Raw genomic sequence first — 22902 nt, forward strand, 5'->3', positions numbered from 1 at the left:
GCTCCCTAGGCGCGGGAAGCACGTCTGCATTTAGCACAGCCCTGGGCCCATGTCCCCGTCGCTCCATCCATGAACCCGCGGTCAGAAAGGCGGTGGCGCTCAGGAAAGAGCTCTGCTCCGCGGGCCGCCGCTCCTCCAGTCCCCGAAGCCCGCGCTGCCCCTGCTGTGCAATGCTGACACTCTGGGGGGAGAGCTAGTCCGGGGGGTGGTCACACCGGGCAGGAGCTGGGGTCCCATCCCGGAGGTCCGCTGCACTTCAGCCGAAGCTGAATACAGGGGCGCGGATGTCGTGCCGGAGGTCGGGGATCCAGGACGTCCCCGGCCGCCCGCCGCACCCTAGGGGGTGTGGGGGGGCGAGCACCCGATTTACTGGGGGAGGAGCGCTCGGCACCTGACTCCCCTCTCCCCGCGGGCCTTCCGCGTAGCCCTGGCAAGCTGCCTGGGCCCCGCCCTTCCCCGGCGCGTAAACAGGAAGTGGGCGTGCGCGCGGCACGCTCTTCCGGCGTAGCGAAGGGTGGGAGCGATTGTGAACGGTGGCGGGCAGGACCAATCGCGGAAGACAGCTGGGGACGATCCAATAGCGAGGGCCGGAGGGGGAGGGAGGGGGCGGAGCCTGAGGCGGTGCTGTCGAGGCGGAGCCAATCGCGGCGGACCCGGCGTAGGCGGCGGCGGCGGCGACCGAGTCGGGTCCGATCCGGGGTTACGAGGTGGCGGGCGCGGCGATGCTGCAGCTGCGGGACTCGGTGGATTCGGCGGGCACGAGCCCCACGGCGCTGCTGGCGGCTGGCGAGGAAGTCGGGCCGGGCGGCAGCGTCGGTGGCGGCGGCGGCGGGGGGCGGCTGGGGACGGGCACTCCGCTGCGACAGACGCTGTGGCCGCTCAGTGTCCACGACCCCACGCGGCGCGCCCGCGTCAAGGAGTATTTCGTGTTCCGGGTGAGGCTGGGAGCGGGGTCGGGAGAGGGCGTGGGTGGGCGGGGCGGGCGAACGGGCGTGACCTGTGACTTCCGCCCCCGGCCCGCCCCGCACGCTCCCAGCAGCCCGGCACCATCGAGCAGGCGGTGGAGGAGATCCGCGTGGTGGTCCGGCCCGTGGAGGACGGCGACATCCAGGGGGTGTGGCTGCTGACCGAGTAAGGGGGCGCGCGCTGGGGAGGGGCCCGGGCACCTGTGCGCCCCGGGCGCCGAAGTAACCGCTGCCGCCCGCAGGGTCGATCACTGGAACAACGAAAAGGAGCGACTGGTGCTCATCACCGACCAGGCGCTGCTCATCTGCAAATACGACTTCATCAGCCTGCAGTGCCAGCAGGTGGTCAGGGTAGCCTTAAACGCGGTGGACACCATCTCCTACGGAGAATTCCAGTTTCCCCCAAAATCGCTCAACAAGTAAGTGTGTTGAACAGAGAGCCCGCCACCAGGGCCTCCCAGTCAGCCCTTCCGAAACCAGCCTCCAGTGAATGTCTTGCTTTAATAGCAACAGAGTGTTAGAGACAGGTGACTTCTGCCCAGCAGGGTGCGTTAGAAGGAATTCTGGCACAAGAGATAGTTATTAGGCTTGTTGTAAAATGAACTCAGGGTACGTTAAAATAGGCCCGACGTGGGTATTCTTCAGATAAGAGCCAAACTCAGCATTTTATTCCCGCCAAGAAAGGATTACACTTATCACGTCAAGCTCTGTTGTGGTTAATTTTTAAAAGAAAAAGGTAGTGTGTCGCTTTGATTTGCAGATATTACTGAAGATTAAATTTGGAAACGTTTAATGGCCAGTTTTCAAGAGCTGATCTTTATCTGTTAGGGAGGTTTCTGAAATATGAGAAACCTGGACATCAGTATACTCAGTTGAATTAAACGGTATATTTTAGAGTTTTGATGTAGAGATTTGGGTAGGGAATTCAGGAAGCTAAGATAAGCTCAGAATATTGGCCAACAATAAGGTGCTCAGGGAAAAGGATTTAAACTTGCAAAAATGTTAGTCGTTTAGTTATAGCACAACTAAGACAGTGCTTTCAGTTTGTCATATTTTATTTGAAGTGCCGAAAGCTGTCGTTATTAGACACGCCATTCCTGTCCAATCCCACGGGTCCTTCACTGTCATGAAATGTCATCAGTCTCATCTTTACCGGTGGAACAGCTTTTTAATCTCACACCCACGACTGAGCAGGTGCTCGGGGGCGCCATGACCTGCTGTGTGAGGTCTGGTCCCTTCCCACTCGGTAGGCGAGAAGGTTTCGGGATTCGCATCCAGTGGGACAAGCAGAGCCGGCCGTCCTTCATAAGCAGATGGAACCCCTGGTCCACCAATGTGCCGTACACCACGTTCATAGAGCACCCGATGGCCGGCGTGGACGAGAAGACGGCCTCCCTGTGCCAGGTAAGAACTCAAGACAGCAACGGCAGCGCTGCCCAGTGGGACGGGAATGTTCCAGGCCTGTGCTGCCCGGTACGGTGGCCACATGGGGCTGCTGAGCACTTGAACAGTGGCTAAACAGAGAAAATAAACTTTTCTCCCCCCCATAAATCTCTCTCTCTCTCTGTTTATCTATATTATTTATTTATTTATTTTTGGCTGTATTGCTGTGCGTGGGCTTTCTCTAGTTGCTGCGAGCCGGGGCTACTCTTTTTTTTTTAGAAGATGTTGGGGGTAGGAGTTTATTAATTAATTAATTTTTGCTGTGTTGGGTCTTCGTTTCTGTGCGAGGGCTTTCTCTAGTTGTGGCAAGCGGGGGCCACTCTTCATCGCAGTGCGCGGGCCTCTCACTATCGTGGCCTCTCTTGTTGCGGAGCACAGGCTGCAGACGCGCAGGCTCAGTAGTTGTGGCTCACGGGCCTAGTTGCTCCGCGGCATGTGGGATCTTCCCGGACCAGGGCTCGAACCCGTGTCCCTTGCAGTGGCAGGTGGATTCTTAACCACTATGCCATTGGGGAAGCCCCAGATAAACTTTTGGTTTTTAAAAGTTTGTTAAATTACGTCTAAATAATCCTGTGTAGTTAGCAGCTGCTGGTCAGTGTAGCTCTATGATGGGGTCTTCTGTGGCTGCGATCGTCTTGGAGAAGGGCCCAGAGGGCTTCAGGGTGTGGCAGGTGACCCCCGCCCACGGTAGAGCTGGGCAGTCTGCGTGCTCAGCAGGAGAGGAGGCCTTGGGGTGGTGAGAGCCGGGTCCAGGACCGGCGACAGGCCCCCACTTGCCAGCTGTGCACCTTGGCCTGCTCACCGCCTGGTGGGTGGTGGGGAGTAGGTGGGTCACTACGGCAAAGCCACGTCGACCGGCAGAGTGAGGCCCGTGAGGACTGGCTGTGGTCAGTCACAGGTGAGCGCAGAGGTGAGGCGTGACGCCTGTAGAGTGAGGTGAGGAGATGAGCCCAGGGGCTGCTGGGTGCGTCTGGGCGGCATCTCTCCAGGGTGGGGACGGGCTGACACAGACGCATGGGCGATCATCTGATCAAGCTCCCGTTCTTCTCTCTTTACAGCTGGATGGCTTCAGAGCTCTGTTGATCCAAGCTGTCAAAAAAGCCCAGAAGGAGAGTCCTCTGCCGGGCCAGGCTGGCGGCGTGCTGGTCTTGGAGTGCCCCCTCCTCATCGAGACCTATGTGGGGCTGATGTCCTTCATCAACAACGAGGCTAAGCTGGGCTATTCCATGACCAGAGGCAAAATCGGCTTCTAGGCACCGCACGCGCACACGGGTCTCTTCCCTGGGAGAGCCAGGCCTATGGGACCCTGGGGGTGGCAGGCCTCTGGCCAGCTCCACTGCCGCTGGCAGGGTCCGAGCCCTTTACCTGTAGGTGTCTGGGCACGATTAGCATAGTCAGCTGGACCGTATACTTTAGCTGGATACTGGGCATCTGGTTACATGAGCTCCAGACAAAGCAGAATGCATATCGCTGTCACCGTCCTGGCCAGTATCTGCTTCCTAGAACCTGAGTTTCCATGCCCCGCCGCTGGGGTCTCCATCTGGCTTCCGTGGTCCCTCCCACCCCAGCCCTGGAGCATGTTAATAAACGTTGCGTGATTCCAGTGCAGTATCCCTGTCAGCACCACAGCTACATAGATTGCTACATCCAGGGAGGTACCTGAGACTCAGTGCCTGTGGTTGTTTACAGTTGGTGTCCAAATTTGTATTTGGAGATTTAATCCACTTTCTTAAAGCTGATTTGAAAGAAGCCAGCAGGCACGAGCTCATCAAGGGATGGTCTGCCTTGTCAGCTCCTGAATGGACGGACACTGGCTTTTGTGGAAATATGTGTTCGGCCTAAAGTCACACTTTTTCTAAAATTAATCTATATTGTGTTAATACTGCTTATGGCGTCTTTCCCAGGCCCAAAAAGGTTTACAGAAAATCATTTTAAGACAAGTCATTAGTCTGAGAAAGTCACAGGGATAAATTCTTTGCACACAATTTTGTCAACTCTGTTAAGTTTGTATTGTCATGTTCATATTTAAAAAGGGAATTGCTTAGTTTGCTTGTGAAGAATGCACTTCTGAAGAGGAACCACGACAGAGTCTCCTGACGCAGCTCCACCCCTAGACACCAGCCCGGGGGATGTCGTTGTTCCCATCCACAGCTGAGCAGTCTGCCGGGGAGCGTCTGTTGATGATTTAACTGCTGGCCCACCGGTTCCTCCCCTTATTTCTGACTCTGGCGTAGCTGTGGTCAGCATGGCCGTGATTCCGATGCGGGGGCCTGTCCACATCGAAAGGCTGCCTCACAACTCCGCCTGGGTCCTGAGCCTTTGCTTTCAGTCTTGTAGTAAAGACATTTAAAATCTGAGTTAAAACAGTGGGTGTCATTCCTTTCTTAAAGTTATTAAAATAGGTGTAACAACCAAGAAAGCGCCCTGTTAAATGAGAGAATCTTAGAGCATGAGCTGTTCTCTGTGCTGGTTTTGAGCCCCTTGCTGTGTGCACAGTGAAGGTTTGGTACCACTCGCTCCCCTCATGACCACCAGGGGGCGGTGTGCACTGTCCAGCCTCTACCTAGGGTGACGAGCCCTCGTTCCCCCACCAGCCTTCTCAACCCTGGCCGCCTTCCCGAAGCACCCGCATTTTTCCAGGTGGACAGCCAGAGCGGACGGTCCCTGCGGGGAGCCGACCTTGACCCAGCCGCCTCAGGACCTGCAGCTCCAGCCTCCCTTGGAGGTACAACCCCACCCCGGGTGCTCAGGGCTCCCTTCCTCTCCGGAACAGGCCCCACGGGACCCACAGGCCGCTCTCCAAAGCGTTCAGTGACAGACTGGAGGCTCCTAGCAGAGCGGGTCTTGTGTGAGGGGGACTGGCCGCTTGGGGCACAGTTACTTTCCCTAAGACAGTGAACCCCAAACTTAAAACTGACCTAGAAAACTTTCCCGTGACCTAAACCTTTGAAGAAAGTAAGCATGAGACATTTTATGAATTAGCAAATATTTATTTTAAGTAACAAAAATTAGTTTTATACCATACATATTAACAAAAATGCCTTGCCATAGAAAAACAAGCAAAGCGTTTCCTCCGGGCCACCCCAGTGGGAGACCCTGCACCAAGCTCTGCTTTCCCGCGGCCAACACAAGCCGAGGTCTCCCACCTTGAGCCACGTGGGCCTGATCATGCACGGGTCCTATGTGCGGTCACCCCTCTGCCCGAAGGCTGTGCCGACCCCCTGCTCCGTCTCCAGGAAGCACAGGCAGAAGTGGTCCTTGCTGAGGAGGGCCAGGGAGTCCCCGCTCAGGTGCCAGCACAGGGAGAGCACCTGGAAGTCACCTGGAGGAAGCCATGAGGTTAGAGCAGGATAGACCAGCGTTCCAGTGTGACCCAGCTGGAGCCCCAGAGTTCAGTGGGTGGGAAGGCTCCCCCTGGCCTGGGATGCTAAAAGCCACGGGCCCAAGTCAAGTGCGCACAGCTGGCGGCCCTGAGATTTATGGGAAGGTGCCTCCCGAGAAGAGCTTTCACCTTCTGCTCGAGGCCGTGTTTGCTCGCGTCCCCACTTGCACTCACCTTCCCCTGGTACCTGCACCGACACGCAGCCCGCCGGCGACCACAGGTACACCTTGCTGCCTCCCGTGCAGATGGCCAGCCGGGCCTGCCGCGGGTCCCACTGGAAGCAGCGCACGGCGGACAGCTGCTCCAGCACCGCGAACAGCCTCAGCTTCCGGATGTCCCAGATCCAGACGGCGGTGGGGACACTGTCTGAGGAAGGAAGACGTGAACAGGCCCACGGTCACCCCTTGCCCCCCACTGCTTGAGCCCCCGTGCCGCTCACGCCTGAGGACAGATGCTGCCTGGGGTCTCAGTGGGGGAGGGGAGGGCTCTCCCCGAGGCTGCCTGGCACACACGGGGGTCCTGTCGGCCTGAGCCCTGCTCCTTCCCAAGAGGGACGCAGAGGGAGCGGAGGCCAGGGCCCGAGGTGCAGCGGCTGGGCGGCTGCTGCCCCGATGGGCCCAGTGGCCCGAGACGCCTCTGCAGCAGGACAGGAGGAAGCACATGCGGCAGGCCCGCACCCCGATTCTCCTTTCAAGCCATTTGACTGCCCGGCCCTGAGGGAGCGGTGAGGGGACACACACACGTGCACGGGCCACTGACCACTCCTCGTTGCCAGGAAGCAGCCGTCGGGACTGAAGGCCAGCGCCCCGACGCCGATCCTGGGGTTGGCTCTGTCGGCAGCAGGCTTCAGAGTCTGTAAGGAGACCGGCACCGAGGCAACCTCGTCTGGGCGTCAAAAGAGAGAGCACCCTGAGCCTCCTCGCGGGGCGAGGGCCTGCGGTCCTGCCCACAACCCCCCGCGGGGTGAGGAGCAAGGATCTTAGGGAAAACAGGGCTCGGTGGGAACCCGGCCGTGGTGCACAAGGCCCGTCCTCGCGCCCTCCCCTGCGAGGCCGTTTCCGGAGCTGCGACGGGCCAGGCGCCACTGCAGGGCCTGGTGGCCGTCCCAGTGGCTCCTCTGACGCCCTAATTACGCCATTTTACAGACGAGTAACGTCCCAGGTCCCTGACACAGCTGCGGCGTCTCCCTGAGCCCTTTGAGGGCCCTGTTCACCCAAGGAAGTCACTGTTCATTAAGAAGTCGCCCTCAGAGGACCAGCCGTCAAATTAGGATTCCCAGGGCTTGTATTCAGTCAACAGAGCCAGTGGCCAGGCGGCCTGCTGGCCCACAGCTAAGAGACGCTGGCTACCAGGCGTCGCAGGGAAGGAGAGGATTTAAAAAAAAACAAGGACCGTCTGGAATCGACCTGGACCCAGAGGACTTTTTTTTCATAATAAAAGGAAAGGAAAGGGGAGGAAGAGAAAGGCCCCCACCCCGGGCCCAGCTGCTCACATTTGCTCTCCGCGGAGGACAGGGGCCCAGCCGCTGCTCTGGGCGGAGGGAAGGCCAGGCGGCCCAGCACCAGTGGCGGGCTCTTCTCGGCCTCCTTGTACACCACCTGGAAGACAGACGGCTCGGGCAGGATGTGCAGCCGCGGCCCCGCTTACCGCGCCCTCCTGGGCACTCTCCACGAGGTCTCAGCCCCGGGCCGGCACTTCAGTGGGGACAGATGACAGACGGGCCAGGAGCGAGGTGGCACGCGTCACCGGAGGCCTGACGGGAAGGGCGAGCGGCCCGACACCGGGATGGAAGGACCCGCAGCGAACGCTGCGAGGCCCGGGGCAGCCCCACCCGACCCGGCCGCCCTCCAGTCCTGCTCCTGCAGCTCCAGCAGGTCCTCCGGTCCCTGCCCGTGTCAGGACCGCCACCGGCCCACGGGCTGTACAGCAGCCCCACGGCTGCTTCTCTCCTCACCACCCACCCATCTTAGGTTCCTCACCAGCAGACAACTCACTAGGGTGTCTGTCCCCATCCCAGCTGTCCCCCCCGAGGCGGGGTGTCTCTCCGGGTCCCTAAGGTCTCCCAGCACCCAGACTGGCGCCTGCTGAATAAATGGATGCTTGTTTCCACCTCAGGGCCTTTGCACTCCTGCGCCTGTTCCTACTGCCCGAATTGCTCCCCGCCAAACCCTGCGTCACCTCCTCCCTGTCTCTGCCCCAGGACCCCTTGGCAGGCAGCCTTCCTACCCACCCGGGGAAGACACCAGCCCTCCCAGCCCCGGCCCAGACTCCATGGGGCAAGGGTCTGCCTGCTCTTCTCCGACTGGCCCAGAGCACAGTGGGTGGCCCAGCAGATGCTTGGCGCCTGCAGGCAGGGGACCCTGTTCACAGCGCAGAGCAGGAGCTGGTCCCAGAGCGAGCCGCGGGGCTGGGGCTGGGGCTGGGGGCTGGGGAGGGGAAGGACACCACCCTGGACCCTTTGGGAATGTGGCAGGAGAAACAAAGGCCACTGGGCAAGTCTGACGTTTGAAATGTTACAGTATCAGAAGGTTCTGGGGATGTAAGTACCTGTAGCACCATAAATAACAGAAAGTGAAAAAGCAGTTTTCGACCCCCCCTTCCTCAAATACTGCTCAAACAGAAACGTGCTTCCAGACTTACTATTTTGGGATTATTAATGGTCGCGGGATGGCTGAATTCCGTGATCATTTTCCAAGTCACGTGGTTAAGAATCCGCACCTGTGGCAGGGGGATGGAAACCACGTGGTCAGAGCCCCTGGGGCACTGGCCGTGGGCTTCACCCCGAGGACGCCCTCCCACCTTTCCGTCGTAGCTCCCGACTGCCAGGAACTGACTGCTGGGGCTCCAGGCCACGGACTTGATGCCCAGGGACCACTCGTAAGCACAGAACGTAGACAGCAGCCGGCCGTCCAGGGAGTGGAGCAGGATCTTGTACTGCCGAGACATTGAAATTGTCACTGAGCCCAGAGCAGGTAAGGCAGCCACTCAGAAGGCAGTGAGACTCGGGGCGGGGACACTGCCCTCCCCGACGGCGGCGGGAAACGGGGACGTGGGACCACGACTAGAGGAGCCAAGCGGTAACGCCGTGGGAAAGGGGAACCGGGCGCTAACAAGCTCCTCGGCTTGACGTCTGAAAGAGGCAGTTAATGCTCTCGGCGTTCGGAGACTGTGAGAGAAATACTGGCATCGGCGCTTAGAGCAGAAAGGGTACCGAGGGGGCTGTCTACCTCCAGGCAGGAGTCCCAGGCGGCCAGCACGCAGCCGTTGGGGGCCCACTCGATCCCGGCCAGGTCCTGCGTGTCCGTGTCAAAGTGCTTGCCGAGGCGGGCGGGGGGGGAGAGATGAAATTGAAAATGTTTTCTTCAACAGATACACGAACGTTTATTTTATAACTGATGTGTTAACACATTCAGTATTTAATTTCCTCATCTAGCCACGGACAGAAACGTGTACAACCGTGTCCTCCTGCTGTGACGTCCGGCCTGAGCGCTGGGGAGGTTCCAGGCCGGGTACACGCGGCCGCGATGTGGCTCAGGCCTCCATCCACCCCGCGCCTGTACCCCCTTCTTGCCTGGCTGAGCCTTGTGCCTTTAAGACCAGCCCAGGCAAGACCCTCCCAGGACATTCCTGCCCCGTCGAGGAGGCCTCCGTCTGACGGCATCCGGGGGTCCTGCCTGGCCCTGCGCGTCTGTGTCCATGGCCTCCCGCCCCGCGCAGGCACATGCTCAGTGTTAAACTCCGGCTCCCTCTTCCGCCTGATGCAGCCACACGTATGCAAATACCACGGAACCAACAAGAAGGGAGGTGGCACCAACCTGGTGGCCTGTTAACTGTGAACACACCGCAAGCATGCGCCGTCTCACCACGTCCTACGAACGCCTGCCGGTGTGCGCGCCACGTGGTTACAGGCAGCACCGGCCTTTGGGAATGTGGAATCCCATTGCTCCACACCACGCGGAAGATGCCCTGGAACCTCAGACAACGCACTTCTCCCCTCCCCCCACGCCCCAGGGTCACTCCGCTCCCAGGTGGGGACAAGTCTCACCCGCAGAAGCTGCCAGTCGCTGCAGACCAAGATGCTCACGTAGTCTTTGCAGTCCCGTCTCTCGGCCAGCGCCAGGTAGCGGCCGTCCCTGGTAAAGGTTATTCCTGCCGAGAAGAGTGAAAGGTCCCGGGATCGAGCAGCAGATTGCAGCAGTGGTTTTCAAGTTAGAACGAGAAAGAGAAAGCAGAGGTCTGAAGAGGGGGACATGACACACAGAGCCCGGCGTCCGCGGCAGGGAGCGTGTGTCTACACAGGGCGGGGTCTCCACACCCTTGCTCAGACTTCTGACCTGCAGAGAACCTGCGAGAAATACACAGCGACCTGAGCCCCGATGAGCCCCAAAACATTACTGGGAAGCGCAGTGCCCTACGGAGTGTTGTGTTCTTAGGAAATTAACTGCAGGAAACTCAGCTGGCTCAGAGCAGGCTTGTCATGACATTTCCTATTTTTACTTTTGAATTTAAATTTGGAAGAAGTCAATTCAAGGTTAAGAATCTGGCTGCAACCAGACTGTACTTTCTGGGTCCGTATTAGCGAACCGAGCCCGTGGCCACATTCCATACCTCCTGGGTCAAAAGAACACCTAGATGACAGAGCTGTCATTTCCACCAAGAAGGGCGTGTGTCATCTGGAGAGACACTGATATTCAAACTATAAAAATAAAAAATAAGTGTACAATTGCACACCATTCACATGTGAGGTTCAAACTGCTGACGGCAAGAGAAAAAATGGAAAAATCATTCAAACTATGCACCGCTTCCTCCTGTTTCTTAACTGAGAGACCGTCACGTAACTTCAGGTCTCAAGAGAGTGGGGCGCCCGCCTGGCTCTCGGCCCATCTCAACCCGCGGGGCGGGCTCCCCGCCGGCACAGAGGACACGTGCCTCTGGCCCTCCTCAGTGATGTCCAGGTGGGACAGGTCGCCATTTCCCCGCTCCAGGCCTCACACAGTTGAGTCAATGGAGGATTCGGTTCAGAATCTGGTGTGGGAGGTGGGGGTGCGAGGCTGACATGAACTGGAGGGGCCTGAGCACCCGGGCCGGCAGCAGATGTACAGGGTTTACGTGTAAGTCCTTCGTCTCTGACGTCCTAGAGGACAGTACCCTCCTTAGTCACTGACGTCGCGTGAAGGAGAAGCCCTAGAGACACAGGTGGGAATGGTCGCAGACGAAGTACTCCCTAGGAGGTCTGGGATGTATGTTTAAAATAATCTGGGGGTGGGGGGGCGGGTATAGGGAAACACCACTGGCTGTGACTTGCCTGTGTTTGAAAGTTTCCAGGGTAAAAAGGTCCCCAAGCCCCAAACTACGACAGAGGAATGGCTTCTGAGTACCTCTGACCGACTCACCCTGCTGACAAGCCTTAGGGTATTTGATGTAGGACACGGACTTGGTGCACAAGGACCAGACAGTTATCCGCAGCTGCCAGGGGCAAAGGGAGGGGAAAGAGAAAGGAAACAGCATACATTTAGCATCTTTGGAGAGACCATTCCAAGTCTTAAACCAGATCGTCAGCACCCAAGCAAGAGATTCCCTGCAGAAGTACCCGCATCAGCAGTCCTGTGCTGTTTTCTGTCTGAAGAAGTGTGTCAAACTCACATTTTACGATTGTTAAATTTAAATTTTTTTTTGGCTGCGCCATGCGGCTTGTGGGATCTTAGTTCCCTGACCAGAGATGGAACCCGGGCCACGGCAGTGAGCGCGCCGAGTCCCAACCACCGCTGGACTGCCAGGAAATTCCCATGTTTGTTGAATTTAATGCTCCTGGTCCTTGGTTTTCATTTTGTGACAATATTATCTGAGTGACACAAAGTTAAATACAAGTGCGTTTTAGTTCAAAGTACAGTCATCCCTCCTTTTTGGCCTAATTTATGTTTTATCACAGGCACGTCTGTATAGGAAACAGCGACATATAGAGGGCTCAGCGCTGTAGGGGTTTCAGGCATCCATGGGGTCCTGGAAGGCATCCCCTGTGGATAAGGGTGGGGGATGCTGTAGTCACAGTTTTCACATAGTAATAACCCTAAACAGGCTGCTTAGAGAAACGCGTCTAGGAGGGAGGCCACGCAGGACGCCCCTCCGTCCTCTGAAGCAGATGAAGGGCGAGCGGCTCGGCCTCACCGGGCAGCCCCAGGCCGGCAGGGACGGGAAGTGGCCCGACTCCCCGCACGGAGGCCTCTGCGGAAGATTTCTGGGGGACCCACCGTGGGCACATCGTGCAGGTAGCGACAGCTGCCCAGGCTGTTGCAAAACGGCCGGAAGCAGACGTGTCAGTGAGGGACCGGCGAGTGAGCCAGGGATGGACGCCTGGGCTCGGGGAGCTGCGCTCAGGGTCGGGGGGGGGCACCCTGAGCCTCCGCACTGTCACCCCGGCCCTGTGAGCAGGCGAGGCCCCCGCACCGAGGCACGGGGAGGGCTGCCGGAGCCGCCCCAGACCCCCTCGGAGCCTCAACGTGAACGATCACCCTTGACCGGAGTTTCCAAATGTTTGTTTCGGAAAAGCACGTCCACACCATTCCCATCGGCCGTCAGGGAGGGTAAATGGGCACCCTGCCACCTCCAGCTCCCGCAGCCCCCAGGCCAGTGGACACGGACGAAGCTGTGTTTACCAGGCGTGGTTGTGAGGTAAGGAACACGGGCTGGAAAACTGCTTTCATCAAATAAGCATAGCTTTAAAAACTGTGGGACTTCACACGAAGTAAAACGCAGGGGGGCCCCGCGTTTCTGTACCAGTGTGATTCCTGCAAGCTAGGCCTTTTTCTTTTTTAGCTTAGGAGGTTTAAAAAATGAATTAACTGCATTTTCTCCACATTGTCTCTTAGGAAAGAAAAGAACCTGATGTCCTGAACTGCCTCTGTGAAAAGCTCACGCGGCATTTAGGGGAGACAAGGGGTGCAGACACAGCTGCAGGGTTGGCGCACTTCTGGGCTGTACTCGAGGTAAAGTGCTTGACCGTCTAAGACAAAGGTGCCAGGGCGTGCAGACGAGGCACGGCCCAGGAGCGAGGCTCACCCTGAGGACAGGCTTGTTCCCTGTAAAACCTCCTGCTCTCGGAGGCTGAGGAGGGTGGAAAGGCACACCCTTCCCAGCCCAGCAGGTCTGGGTGTTAAATCCACCTGGACACGCACAGCCGGCGCCATGTGGCCCGGAGCACCTGTCCTCCAGGTGAGCGAGGGAGAGGAGGGAAGGCCCAGGCGCTCCTGACTGGGGCCCCCCATCCCCTGCCCCGTCCACACTTCTCTGTTAAAGGCAGAAAAGACACTAAGCACCTAAGCCTGATTTTTACCTGCCATCCCCCATAAAAACCATTAAAAGAAACCCAACTGTGTGTAACCTTGACAAATCCAGTGAGAAAGAAAGAGGCAGATAAACACCCGCCTCCCCTCTGTAAGCTCGAGGAAGGTGGCAGTACTGCAGGAGGGGAGAGCGCAGGGGGACAGGTCAGAGGTGGCCAAAGGGCAGGCTCCCGGAGGGCCGCCGGCCAGGCCCGCTTCTGTGCCACCCACACACCCTGCGGCGGGAAAGCGGAGGCCAGGGGGCCTTGACCTGCGATTTCAGGTCAGGTCCCACGGCATCACCGTCACCACCAAGGGTCCTTCCAAGGTGTCGGCCCTTCAGCAGGACCCCCTTCTGGGCTGGGCTGGGCTTTCAGGCGTTGCCACATTTCAGGGTGAACTGGAATGCTAATCTCGCCAGAGAACAGTCACTTTTGAGAAAGAGCTCCTTAGCTCATCTCCTTTTCCACAACACTTTCTAGTTGTCTCGACGTAAAAAATAAGTACATTTTTATTACTTGATCACTGCTGCCGGTGACCTGGAAAATTCCAGTACTTAAGCAAAAATACTTAAAATGACCTTTTCCAACTCAGAGATTGTTTGGAAAATTAACTCAAGAAACACAGCAAGGGGCTTCCCTGGTGGCGCAGTGGTTGAGAGTCCGCCTGCCGATGCTGAGGATGCGCGGGTTCGTGCCCCGGTCCAGGAAGATCCCACATGCCGCGGAGCGGCTGGGCCCGTGAGCCATGGCCGCTGAGCCTGCGCGTCCGGAGCCTGTGCTCCGCAGCGGGAGAGGCCACAACAGTGAGAGGCCCGCGTACCGCAAAAAAAAAAAAAAAAAAAGAAACACAGCAAACTGACAGCAGCCCACCGAGTTCTTTATCAGTATGGATGTGCGTGGCTTCCCTCTCTTGTTAGAAGTGGGAATGCATTCAGAGGTCAAATTCCTCCAGGTTTACACATGCACACCTGCGTGAACATCCTTGGCTCTTCCCCTGGACTGAAGCAGAGTCAAGAGCTGATACAACAAAATTTGAAACTTTGGAATAAATTTTATAAAGTATGTACAAGATCTATACAATGAAAATATTGCTTAGAAAAAAATTTTAAAGACTTAAAAAAACGAGAAGTATCCTATGTGCATGGATCCAAAGACTCAGTATTGTTAAGATGGCAATTATCCCCAAACTGGTCTACAGATTCAGTACAATCTCAACTTTAAAATCCTGGCACAATTTTTTTTTTTTTTTTTAGAAATTGACTAATTTATTCCAAAATCGATACGGAAATACTAAAGACCCAGAATGGCCAAAACGACTTTGAAAAAGGACAAAACTGGAAAACACTGATGTGAGTTTCCAGACCTACTATTAAGCTTGAGTGACCCGGAGCATGTGGTATTGGCACAAAGACAGACTAAGAGATCAATGGATCAAGACAGAGTCCAGAAACAGACCCACATACCCACAGGCAACTGATCTCTGACAAAGGTGCAAAGTGGGGAAAGGACAGAAATTCACGACAAAGCGCACATCTAAACTCAGGAGCTAACATCACAAAACTTCTAAAAGAAAACAGAAGAAACTCTGTGATCTCGGGTTGGGCAGGGATTTCTTTAGACACAAAGTGCACAAATGATAAAAGAAAAAATTGACCCATTAGACCCCGTCAAAATGAAAGACTGCTCTTTAAAAGAAACTGTTATCAAAATGAAAAAGCAAGCCAGAGACCAGGAGAGAATATTTACTAAACATGTATCTGACAAAGAACTTGTGACCAGAACCTTACAGCTCAACAAAAGGACAAACGGCCTAATAAAGAAACGGACAGACGATATGAACAGACAAGAGTTATAGGATGACGGGCACACAAAAGATGCTTAATATCATTAGTCAAATGGAAATCACCAAGAAAACCTACAATGAGACGCCGGCACACATCAGATTGCCTAACGGAAGAGGCTGTGATGAGCAGCACTGGTGAGACTGTGGAACAAACTCCCACACTGCTGGGGGGAGGGCTCAACGGCAGGGCTACTGCGGTAAAGAGTCCGCGGTTTCTTCAGCCGTCAACATACACCTCCCGGCACCCCCCACTCCAGGTTTTTACCCAAGAGAGAGAAAAACCCGTGTCCGCAGACAGCCTGTGTCACGACAGCTCCATCGGCCAGTGGGTGATACACACACAGGGTGGGGAATCCACACGGGGACACCACTCAGCTCCGAGAAACCGGAGCGGATGCCCACAGACGCGGACGAATTTCAAGAAGAGCATGAGGCCAAGTGATGGGAGCCAAGCACACAACTCTGCGAGCCACGTGGCCCCTCTCGCGTGGAATCTGAACCGTAAACCAAGAGCGACAGGAAGCAGAGAGGTGGGCAGCAGGACGACTGGAGGGCGGGAGGTGCCCACTGGGTGGTGTGAGCATGCGCCATCCCCACCGGGGCGGCAGCTACGTGTCCCAGCTCACGGTCCACACGCTTAAAGTGGGTGAATGTTGCTGTTCATAAGTAGTCCCAGTTGGCTTTATTGAGATAGAAGAAAAAGTTTTCTGGTCGGGGTTTATTTTTTTAAGCCAACTACAGGCTATTTACAACATACATACTAAAATTTAAGGATACGGAAAGGCTGAAAGTAAAAGGATGAAAAAGATATACCCTGAAACCCTTAACCACGGAAGGATGGCATTTGATGCCAACATCTGACAAAACACACTGAAGAACAGAAAAAACTATGAGACGTGAAGAACAGCTTATTATGATAAAAGGCTCAATTCACCATGAAACTTGTAACAGTTCTAGTAACAGAGCCTCCAAAACACATGAGAAAACCTGGCAGAGCAGAGGCAGCGAGGAGGGCACAGCCCTGTTACATGTTAACATCCTGTAACACAGGAGTGAAACGGGCCAACGATGGCACAGAATGGAAAATCGGAACCCATCGTGTCGGTGTAAAGAAATTCAGTTCTCGAGACAGGTGGTAAAGACGGACTTCTTAACAAATCCTGTTGGGAACAGATAAAAACGGATTCACTCCTGACACCACCACTATAAACTCCACGTGAACCTGAAACACATATTTAAATTAAGTGTGTGCATGGGTGTGTATAAAATAAGATATGGAAACTCGACGTCACCAATACTTAGAGAAATGAAAATGCAAACCACAGTGCAGTACCACTGCAGGTCTACTGGACTGGCATCCATTTATCATCCTGATCAAACCGCATCTCCTACAACCAGGCGACCTCCCCTCCCCAAACGTCCGAGAGAGAACGCCTGGATACGGGCCAGAGCAGACGCCCACAATCCATTCCCTGCAGCATGGACCACAACAGCTCCAATGCCCAGCACCAGCAGGGTGGCTGCATAAACCGTGGCATGACTTTCCCTACAAGGACTGAAAGAAGCAGTCAAACCCTCGACGTGGATGAATCTCAAAAACGATATCTAGGGGGAAGAAAGAACCACAACAGAACACAGACTATGAATTCATTTAAGCAAACTTCAGACAAATGCACACCATAGTGTATGGTGTCTGCACACACACGCACACACACAGATGAGACCTTAAGGTAAGTAACGACATGCTTAATGCAAAATGCAGAGCGAGCGGCCCCGCAGGCTGAGGTGGGGCCCACAGACACCCTGCAGTCCTGAGCGCTCTGTTCTCAGGCCTCACGGCAGCACACAGGCTGCCTGTCAGTGAACCTTGTCCAAAGAGCACGGTTTCTCTTTTGCACTGACAGGTGCCCGTCTGGGGGCTGGATTTGGGCCCGAAGAATTATAAGCATGAAGCCTTTTAGATGAGGCTATATGAACAGCTCAAGTTCTCTCCAACAGCCCTGTAAAATGTCAACGTGTGTAACGTGGAGAAACCAGGCCCCCTTCACTTGCTGTCTCCCTCCCCAACGGCCTAAACTGGCAGACATCAAATTCAATATAATGACGAGATGTGTTCACACCACCCCAGCCTTCCCTGATCCCCTAATGGGACACATTGACGAGATGAGTTCACATCACCCGAGCTATCTCTGATTTACTGTCAGATTTCAAATGTTCTTCGCACTTAGAGCTCCTGCCCAGGGCCCCATGTCCCAAGTAAGCCCAAGGCTTGAAGAGGAAATGAATGAAGAGGTTAGAAACACACAGATCAGATGTCCTGAGGGAAAGATGTAAATTTGTTCATATTGAAGTTCATTTTCAATTGTTGAATCGAAGAACCTGTTTAAATCCTTAAAAATATAATTTATCTGTTCTTTTAAAAAAATCTTTTCTTTTCATTAAAACTGGGCAAAAAGATTATATAACAACACTCATGGGCTTATAATGCTCTGACCACTTACGATGTATACCCTTCCCCCCAAACCACCCACTCTAATTCTCCCAAGCAATTCAGGAGGGGGGGCATTCAGGGCATCCCACTCACGTGGAATTCCGTCGTGTTGAGGATGTGGCGCCCATCGGGGCTCCAGCAGGAGGCCACCAGCCCTGCCGAACCCTCGTCTATTTTGCAGTGCCACTCTGGCTGCTCCAAAGACCACACCTACAGTCACAAGAGAGAGACGAATCAGTGCGCTACGTAGGCTTGAAGACCACCAGCCAGGAGCTGTGTGGAGGCAAACACGGGCGAGCCCTCGGAATCTTCCAGCACGAAGGGCTCGGCGTGGGGTGCACCACAGAGGTAAGGCACGCTTCTCGGTGACGGCGTGTTGTCGCGCTTGGAAGGGTGCACCCCTCTGCTGTCCCTGAGACCTCACTTAGTTAGGTTTGGGGTCTACAACAAGACACATCTCAGCGCCCCCACACAGGACGAGCGAGTTGCTGGGCTGCCCTCTGAACATTGCCTGTTACTGAATAAACTTGGTTGCAGATCAAGGACACTTAAGTGTCTTCTTATCTTAAAAGTACGTAAACTGTGAGCGAACTATGCACGGCCTTTGAGCTGTGCTGCCTCTTCTTCCAGACCGGCAGGGCACAGGACGTGGCCCTTCGCGGGGGCTACGCTCCGGAACGGGGGGCGTCCGAGCCTCGGGCCGCAAACCTGCACCAGCCCCCGCTTGTAGAGGGCACACAGGATGAAGAGCGAGTCGGCCGACCACTCGATGTGCTGGATCTGGTCCAGGCACGTGTACAGCTGGTGGGTCTGGAGGGTGCTGGCATCCCGGACCACTAACCGGTACTGGACACAGGAAGCCTGGAAAGGGAGGAGAGAGGCGGGCGGTGTGGGCTCTGGAGGAGGGTGCTCTCGGCGTGGCGTGGCGTGGCGGCGCGGCCCTCCAGCCAGGGGCTGCCTCCTTCTCTCCCTCCACACACGCTTTCTGCCTAGACGGCCTCGTGCTCATCACGTGGACAGCCCTTTCTCAACAAAGATGAGTTAATGGAAGATAAAACTGAAATGTACAAACCAGGTGCCCAAACTGTTAAATCCCCGGAGAAAGTATTATTTTAAAACGCTCTACTGGAGTCATTTTCTACTTTCTTCACTGTCTGACTATCACTGAAGCAGGAAACAGCACTAGGGAAAGGCTCGTCTGTAAACAACCAAATCCTCTCTGCTTTTATCACCTGCAGACAGTCTGTAAGGAGTGAGCAGGGAGGCTCAGGGCTGCTGGCGAGAACGACCCCAGAAATGCGGCTCCCTTCTGTTCAATGTCTGACCTGGAGTCTAAGCAACAGAAAGTCAATATACAGGTTTGAAATTCTGCAAGCGTAAGGATGCTTCATAAATGCTCATTTACCTGTGATGAGAGAACAGAAAAGACCTATTGGTCTCTGCCCTCAGGTCCTGACACAGGGCTCCTGAATGAAACCCTTGCAACTTCCTGGGTGACAGGAGCATCTTTTGTTCTAGAGCGGCACCTCTGGGTGGGCTCCCGGACGGGGCTGTCACCCGGAAGACCAAGCCAAGATTAGAAGCTTGGAATTTCAGCCCCACTTCCCTTCCTCTTCGGCGAAAAGGTCTAAAAATGGAGTTAGTGATGGCTCAGCCCATGTGATGAAGGCCCCGTAAAATCCCAATAATACGGGGTTCAGAGCTTCCAGGGGGGTGAGCACAACCAGACACAGAGGGTGACGCATCCCAAATTCACAGGGACAGAAGCTCCTGCACTCAGGACCCCCCGGACCTCACCCTGTGTATCTCTTCATCTGGCTGCTCATCTGTGTCCTTTACCATATATCCTTTAATAAACTGGTAAACGTGTTTCTCTGAGTGCTGTGAGCCACTCTAGCAAATCAATGGAACCCAAAGAGGACATCATGGAACCTCTGACCTACAGCCAGTTGGTGAGAAGCACAGGTGACAACCTGGACTTGCAACTGGCATCTGAAGGGGGAGGAAGCAGTCTTGCGGGACTGAGCCCCTAACCTGTGGGACCTGGCGCTCTCTCCAGGTAGACAGCGTCAGAATTGAGTCAAACTGTAGGACACCCAGCTGGCGTGGTGGACAACTGCTTGGTGTGGGGAAAAAACCCCACACAGTTGGTGACCAGATGTGTCAGAAGTGTTGAGTGTGGCAGTCGTGTGGGACTCATAGGAGGAAGGGCTGGGGGGGTTTCTTACACACACACATTAACTTATTCCTAATCCTGACTCTGAAAAGTTTAAGTGTTAATACAGTTTTCTTAAAGATACAGTTACTTTATGTCCATATTTGTTAATAATATCCAAATCCAAGCAAATAATTTCTATGATTGAGTAAACGTATCTGCTAATAGGAGAGTACCTCACAGTTCAAAAATCAAGAACTGACTTTTAAATGTTAATTGCTTCATTTTTGTATTTATCAAGGTCAAACTGGATTATTGGATTTTTGTTTTATAAACTCCCATTAAAAAAAAGCCACAAGAGGGACTTCCCTGGTGGCGCAGTGGTTAAGAATCCACCTGCCAATGCAGGGGACATGGGTTCAAGCCCTGGTCTGGGAAGATCCCACATGCCACAGAGCAACTAAGCCCGTGTGCCACAAATACCGAGCTGGCGCTCTAGAGACCGTGAGCCACAACTACTGAAGCCCGCACGCCTAGAGCCCGTGCACCGCAACGAAGAGTAGCCCCCGCTTGCTGCAACTAGAGAAAAGCCTGCACGCGGCAACGAAGACCGAACACCGCCAAAAAAAAAAAAAAAAAAAAAAAAAAAAAAGCCACATGAGTTCTGCATGGGAAAAGGAGAGTGTGGGAGGGCCTGCAGATTAGAAATACTATGTGTCCCGTGTCTATTTTTTCATATTTGTAGCTTTGAAAGCTGTGATCAGTTACAATAAACTCCTTACAAAATGGAATGTTTGTAGCAACACTTGGAAAAGCCATATCAAATCTGTTGCAAGATATTAAAAATGGCAACATGGCCCTACTTTTTCCAGCACCTAGGATAGAGCTTTGAAGAACATGGTTCCAGAAACATTACTGCCTAGTGCTCACGATATTTAAATCAGAAATATCTGATTATTTTGGTGTATAAACCAAAAAAGTACCAAAATTTAATGAGGAAATATAATCTCTCTCTTTATAATTCACTAGAATTTTCATAAATGACCAAAGGGGGGGGGGAACCCCTAACATATGCGGGAGTATTTTGAATATACCAAGGTTTTTGGGGTGCCATTTAAGCTAAAGACATTTTGTATTTTGGAGCTGAATGCCATATTATGTGATTTAGAAAAAAACCTCCACAAAGAAGGCAAACATGTACATCCATCCTCAAAGAACCAGATAAGGATGAAAGGAATGTTAACAAAGCTCGAACTGAAAAAAGAATCAGGAAGCATCAGTTAATTAGTGAAGCTAAGTACACTTTTTATAAAGCATAATTTTTCTTCTTAATGTCTTTCCAATGCCAATTAGCCCTCACCCACCACATGCCCTCACCCTAAGATTCTGAGGGTATACACGGGTCACGCTGGTATATTTCAAAACTTAACTTTCATGTACAAGACAGCTCAGTGATGTCAGAAGCATTCTGCCACCCATGGAATCAGCAGCTCAAATCTCAGGAGTGCGGACAACTCTCTCTATCTGCGCATAGAATGCTAGTTATTTAAATCATTCATCTGGCATGCGGTAGAGACGGGTGAAGAGGGCTGGGAAAGGCGACAACAAGCAGCTGCACCACTGCACCAGTTTACAGCCAACAGGACTATATACCTGCCTTTTGTGACAAACTAATAACAATGATCCGATATCTCCTGTGTCCTCAAATCCGTGAAGGCAGCATTGCTTTTACCGGCCTTTAACAGGTGGAAACCCAGGTGCAGGCAGCAGGCGGCTTCCTGGGTTCCCAGGCTGCAGCATCTTCCCAGGTCCCCTTCCCAGGGTCACCTGTCTGCAGCACCTGCCCGGGGTCCACACCTGCAGACCCTCGAGCTCCCTCCATCCGGGCCCAGCGGCCGCCCCGCTCTCCGCTCCCTGGGTCCCCGCCTCCCGGTGAGGACAGGCGCCTCCCCGCGGAGGGCCCACCCTCGGCCCAGGCCCCGCGGCCGCTCACCAGGTACTTGCCGTCCGGAGAGAACTTGCAGAGCAGGCTGGAGAGCTTGAACACCTCGGAGAAATTCATGGCGGCCGCTGGACCCCACGACCGCGAAACCCAGCCCGCCAAGCCCGCCGCAACCGCCCCTCCGCGGCCGGAAGTGACGGAGGGAGAGCGCCGCAGCCAGTCAGGGCTCCGGGCGGACGCGCGGCATTGTGGGGCTTGTAGTTCGCCACCCGGCGCCCCGCGCGCCGCCGCGCCTTAAAGGAGACGCGGCGTTTCGTCCCACCCGGGATTTCAGCCGATGCTCGGGTGTGGGGAGGTCCCCTTCAGCTAGGGTTGCCAGATAAAATGCAGAAAGTGCACTTAAACTGAACTTCATATAAACAGCGAATCATTTTCTAGGATAAATATGTTCCCCAATACTACATGGCACGTATTTATGCTAAAAAATTACCCCCTTATCTGAAATTCAAATTTAACTGGCGTCCTGTGTGTCTGTGTATTTATATTCATGTATTTATATTTAATGTAAAGACATATTTACATGTAAATGTATTCAAACATAAACATGCGCTTGTGTATAGAATATATAATATAGCGCATAATACGTGTATTATATTTTATACATGGAGTATGAATAAATATTCGTCTTTCTTTGTTTGTCTTTTGGCTAAGTCCGGCAACTATGGCTGCAGCAAGGCCCTCACTTCACGTTCAGGAGCTGCTCTGATCCAGGAGAGAACGAATTTGACGCTTACTCCGCACGGAGAGCGCGTGGATTCCGCGCACCCGCTTGTCCATCTCACGCGCGCACCTGCGCTCGGACCCGCGAGGAGGAGAAGGACACCCGGGCCCGGACCCGGGGCCCCGCCGCACCCGCCCTCCGCACGGACGGGAGCGAGCAGCTGCGTCGGCGCTGGCTCTGGCAACCTTGTTGGCTGCCCCGCGAGGGCCTTGTCCCCTCGCCCTCTAGGGACTCCTCGTCCTCTTCACCCAACAGCAGCCTCCCCCCACACCCCCGCCAGGCCCTGCCGGCGCCTCTGCCGCCCCAAGATGGCACGGACCCCGACACCCAACCCCGCCCCTGCGTTCTGAGAACCGAGACCCGGCCCGGGTCCTCCTCGTACCTCCGCGAGCCGGGCCCGCGTCTTCGCCCTGCGGAAGCCCACCGACTTCCCAGAACGAACGGGTAGGGGATGCGTGCAGGCGTCCTGCTCGGCGGTGCCGGCCTTTTTTTTTTTCCCCTGGCCAGATCAAACCCTGTGTGTGATTCGTCTTTGGGCCCACCCCCCTTACCCCGCACCTTGCAAACAGTAGGTGAGCC

General features: G+C 54.7%; 2 protein-coding genes across 5 annotated transcripts; one reads left to right on the plus strand and one right to left on the minus strand.

The window, feature by feature from the left end:
- Positions 1 to 623: 623 nt before the first annotated feature.
- TPRG1L (tumor protein p63 regulated 1 like) lies at positions 624 to 4772 on the plus strand. 2 transcript variants are annotated; one of them, XM_060088847.1, is made up of 5 exons: positions 624 to 935; positions 1037 to 1131; positions 1208 to 1384; positions 2216 to 2369; positions 3467 to 4772. In XM_060088847.1, exons 1-5 carry the CDS (start codon positions 723 to 725, stop codon positions 3659 to 3661), a joined length of 834 nt encoding a protein of 277 aa, XP_059944830.1. In that variant the 5' UTR covers positions 624 to 722; the 3' UTR covers positions 3662 to 4772. The 2 variants fall into 2 exon arrangements, with proteins under 2 accessions (XP_059944830.1, XP_059944831.1); XM_060088848.1 differs by having other exon boundaries at positions 625 to 935; positions 1040 to 1131.
- Positions 4773 to 5392: 620 nt separating this feature from the next.
- On the minus strand, positions 5393 to 21721 carry WRAP73 (WD repeat containing, antisense to TP73). 3 transcript variants are annotated; one of them, XM_060088850.1, is made up of 12 exons: positions 21594 to 21721; positions 18154 to 18306; positions 17539 to 17655; positions 11184 to 11256; positions 9836 to 9939; positions 9018 to 9104; positions 8590 to 8724; positions 8431 to 8508; positions 7283 to 7388; positions 6550 to 6675; positions 5965 to 6156; positions 5393 to 5730 (listed from the first exon to the last, which is right to left on the minus strand). In XM_060088850.1, exons 1-12 carry the CDS (start codon positions 21660 to 21662, stop codon positions 5588 to 5590), a joined length of 1383 nt encoding a protein of 460 aa, XP_059944833.1. In that variant the 5' UTR covers positions 21663 to 21721; the 3' UTR covers positions 5393 to 5587. The 3 variants fall into 3 exon arrangements, with proteins under 3 accessions (XP_059944833.1, XP_059944835.1, XP_059944834.1); XM_060088852.1 differs by lacking the exon at positions 18154 to 18306; XM_060088851.1 differs by lacking the exon at positions 8590 to 8724.
- Positions 21722 to 22902: the final 1181 nt, after the last annotated feature.

Source organism: Mesoplodon densirostris, chromosome 2, assembly GCF_025265405.1.
Source record: "Mesoplodon densirostris isolate mMesDen1 chromosome 2, mMesDen1 primary haplotype, whole genome shotgun sequence".
NCBI classification, from domain to species: domain Eukaryota; kingdom Metazoa; phylum Chordata; class Mammalia; order Artiodactyla; family Ziphiidae; genus Mesoplodon; species Mesoplodon densirostris.

Coding starts and splice junctions, on each gene's coding strand:
- TPRG1L (XM_060088847.1), top strand. CDS start 723: ATGCTGCAGCTGCGGGACTCGGTGGATTCGGCGGGCACGAGCCCCACG. Junction 936..1,036: donor AGGAGTATTTCGTGTTCCGG/GTGAGGCTGGGA, acceptor GCACGCTCCCAG/CAGCCCGGCACCATCGAGCA. Junction 2,370..3,466: donor AGACGGCCTCCCTGTGCCAG/GTAAGAACTCAA, acceptor CTCTCTTTACAG/CTGGATGGCTTCAGAGCTCT.
- WRAP73 (XM_060088850.1), bottom strand. CDS start 21,662: ATGAATTTCTCCGAGGTGTTCAAGCTCTCCAGCCTGCTCTGCAAGTTC. Junction 17,656..18,153: donor ACAAGCGGGGGCTGGTGCAG/GTTTGCGGCCCG, acceptor TTGTGACTGTAG/GTGTGGTCTTTGGAGCAGCC. Junction 9,105..9,835: donor GCGACTGGCAGCTTCTGCGG/GTGAGACTTGTC, acceptor CGCCTCGGCAAG/CACTTTGACACGGACACGCA.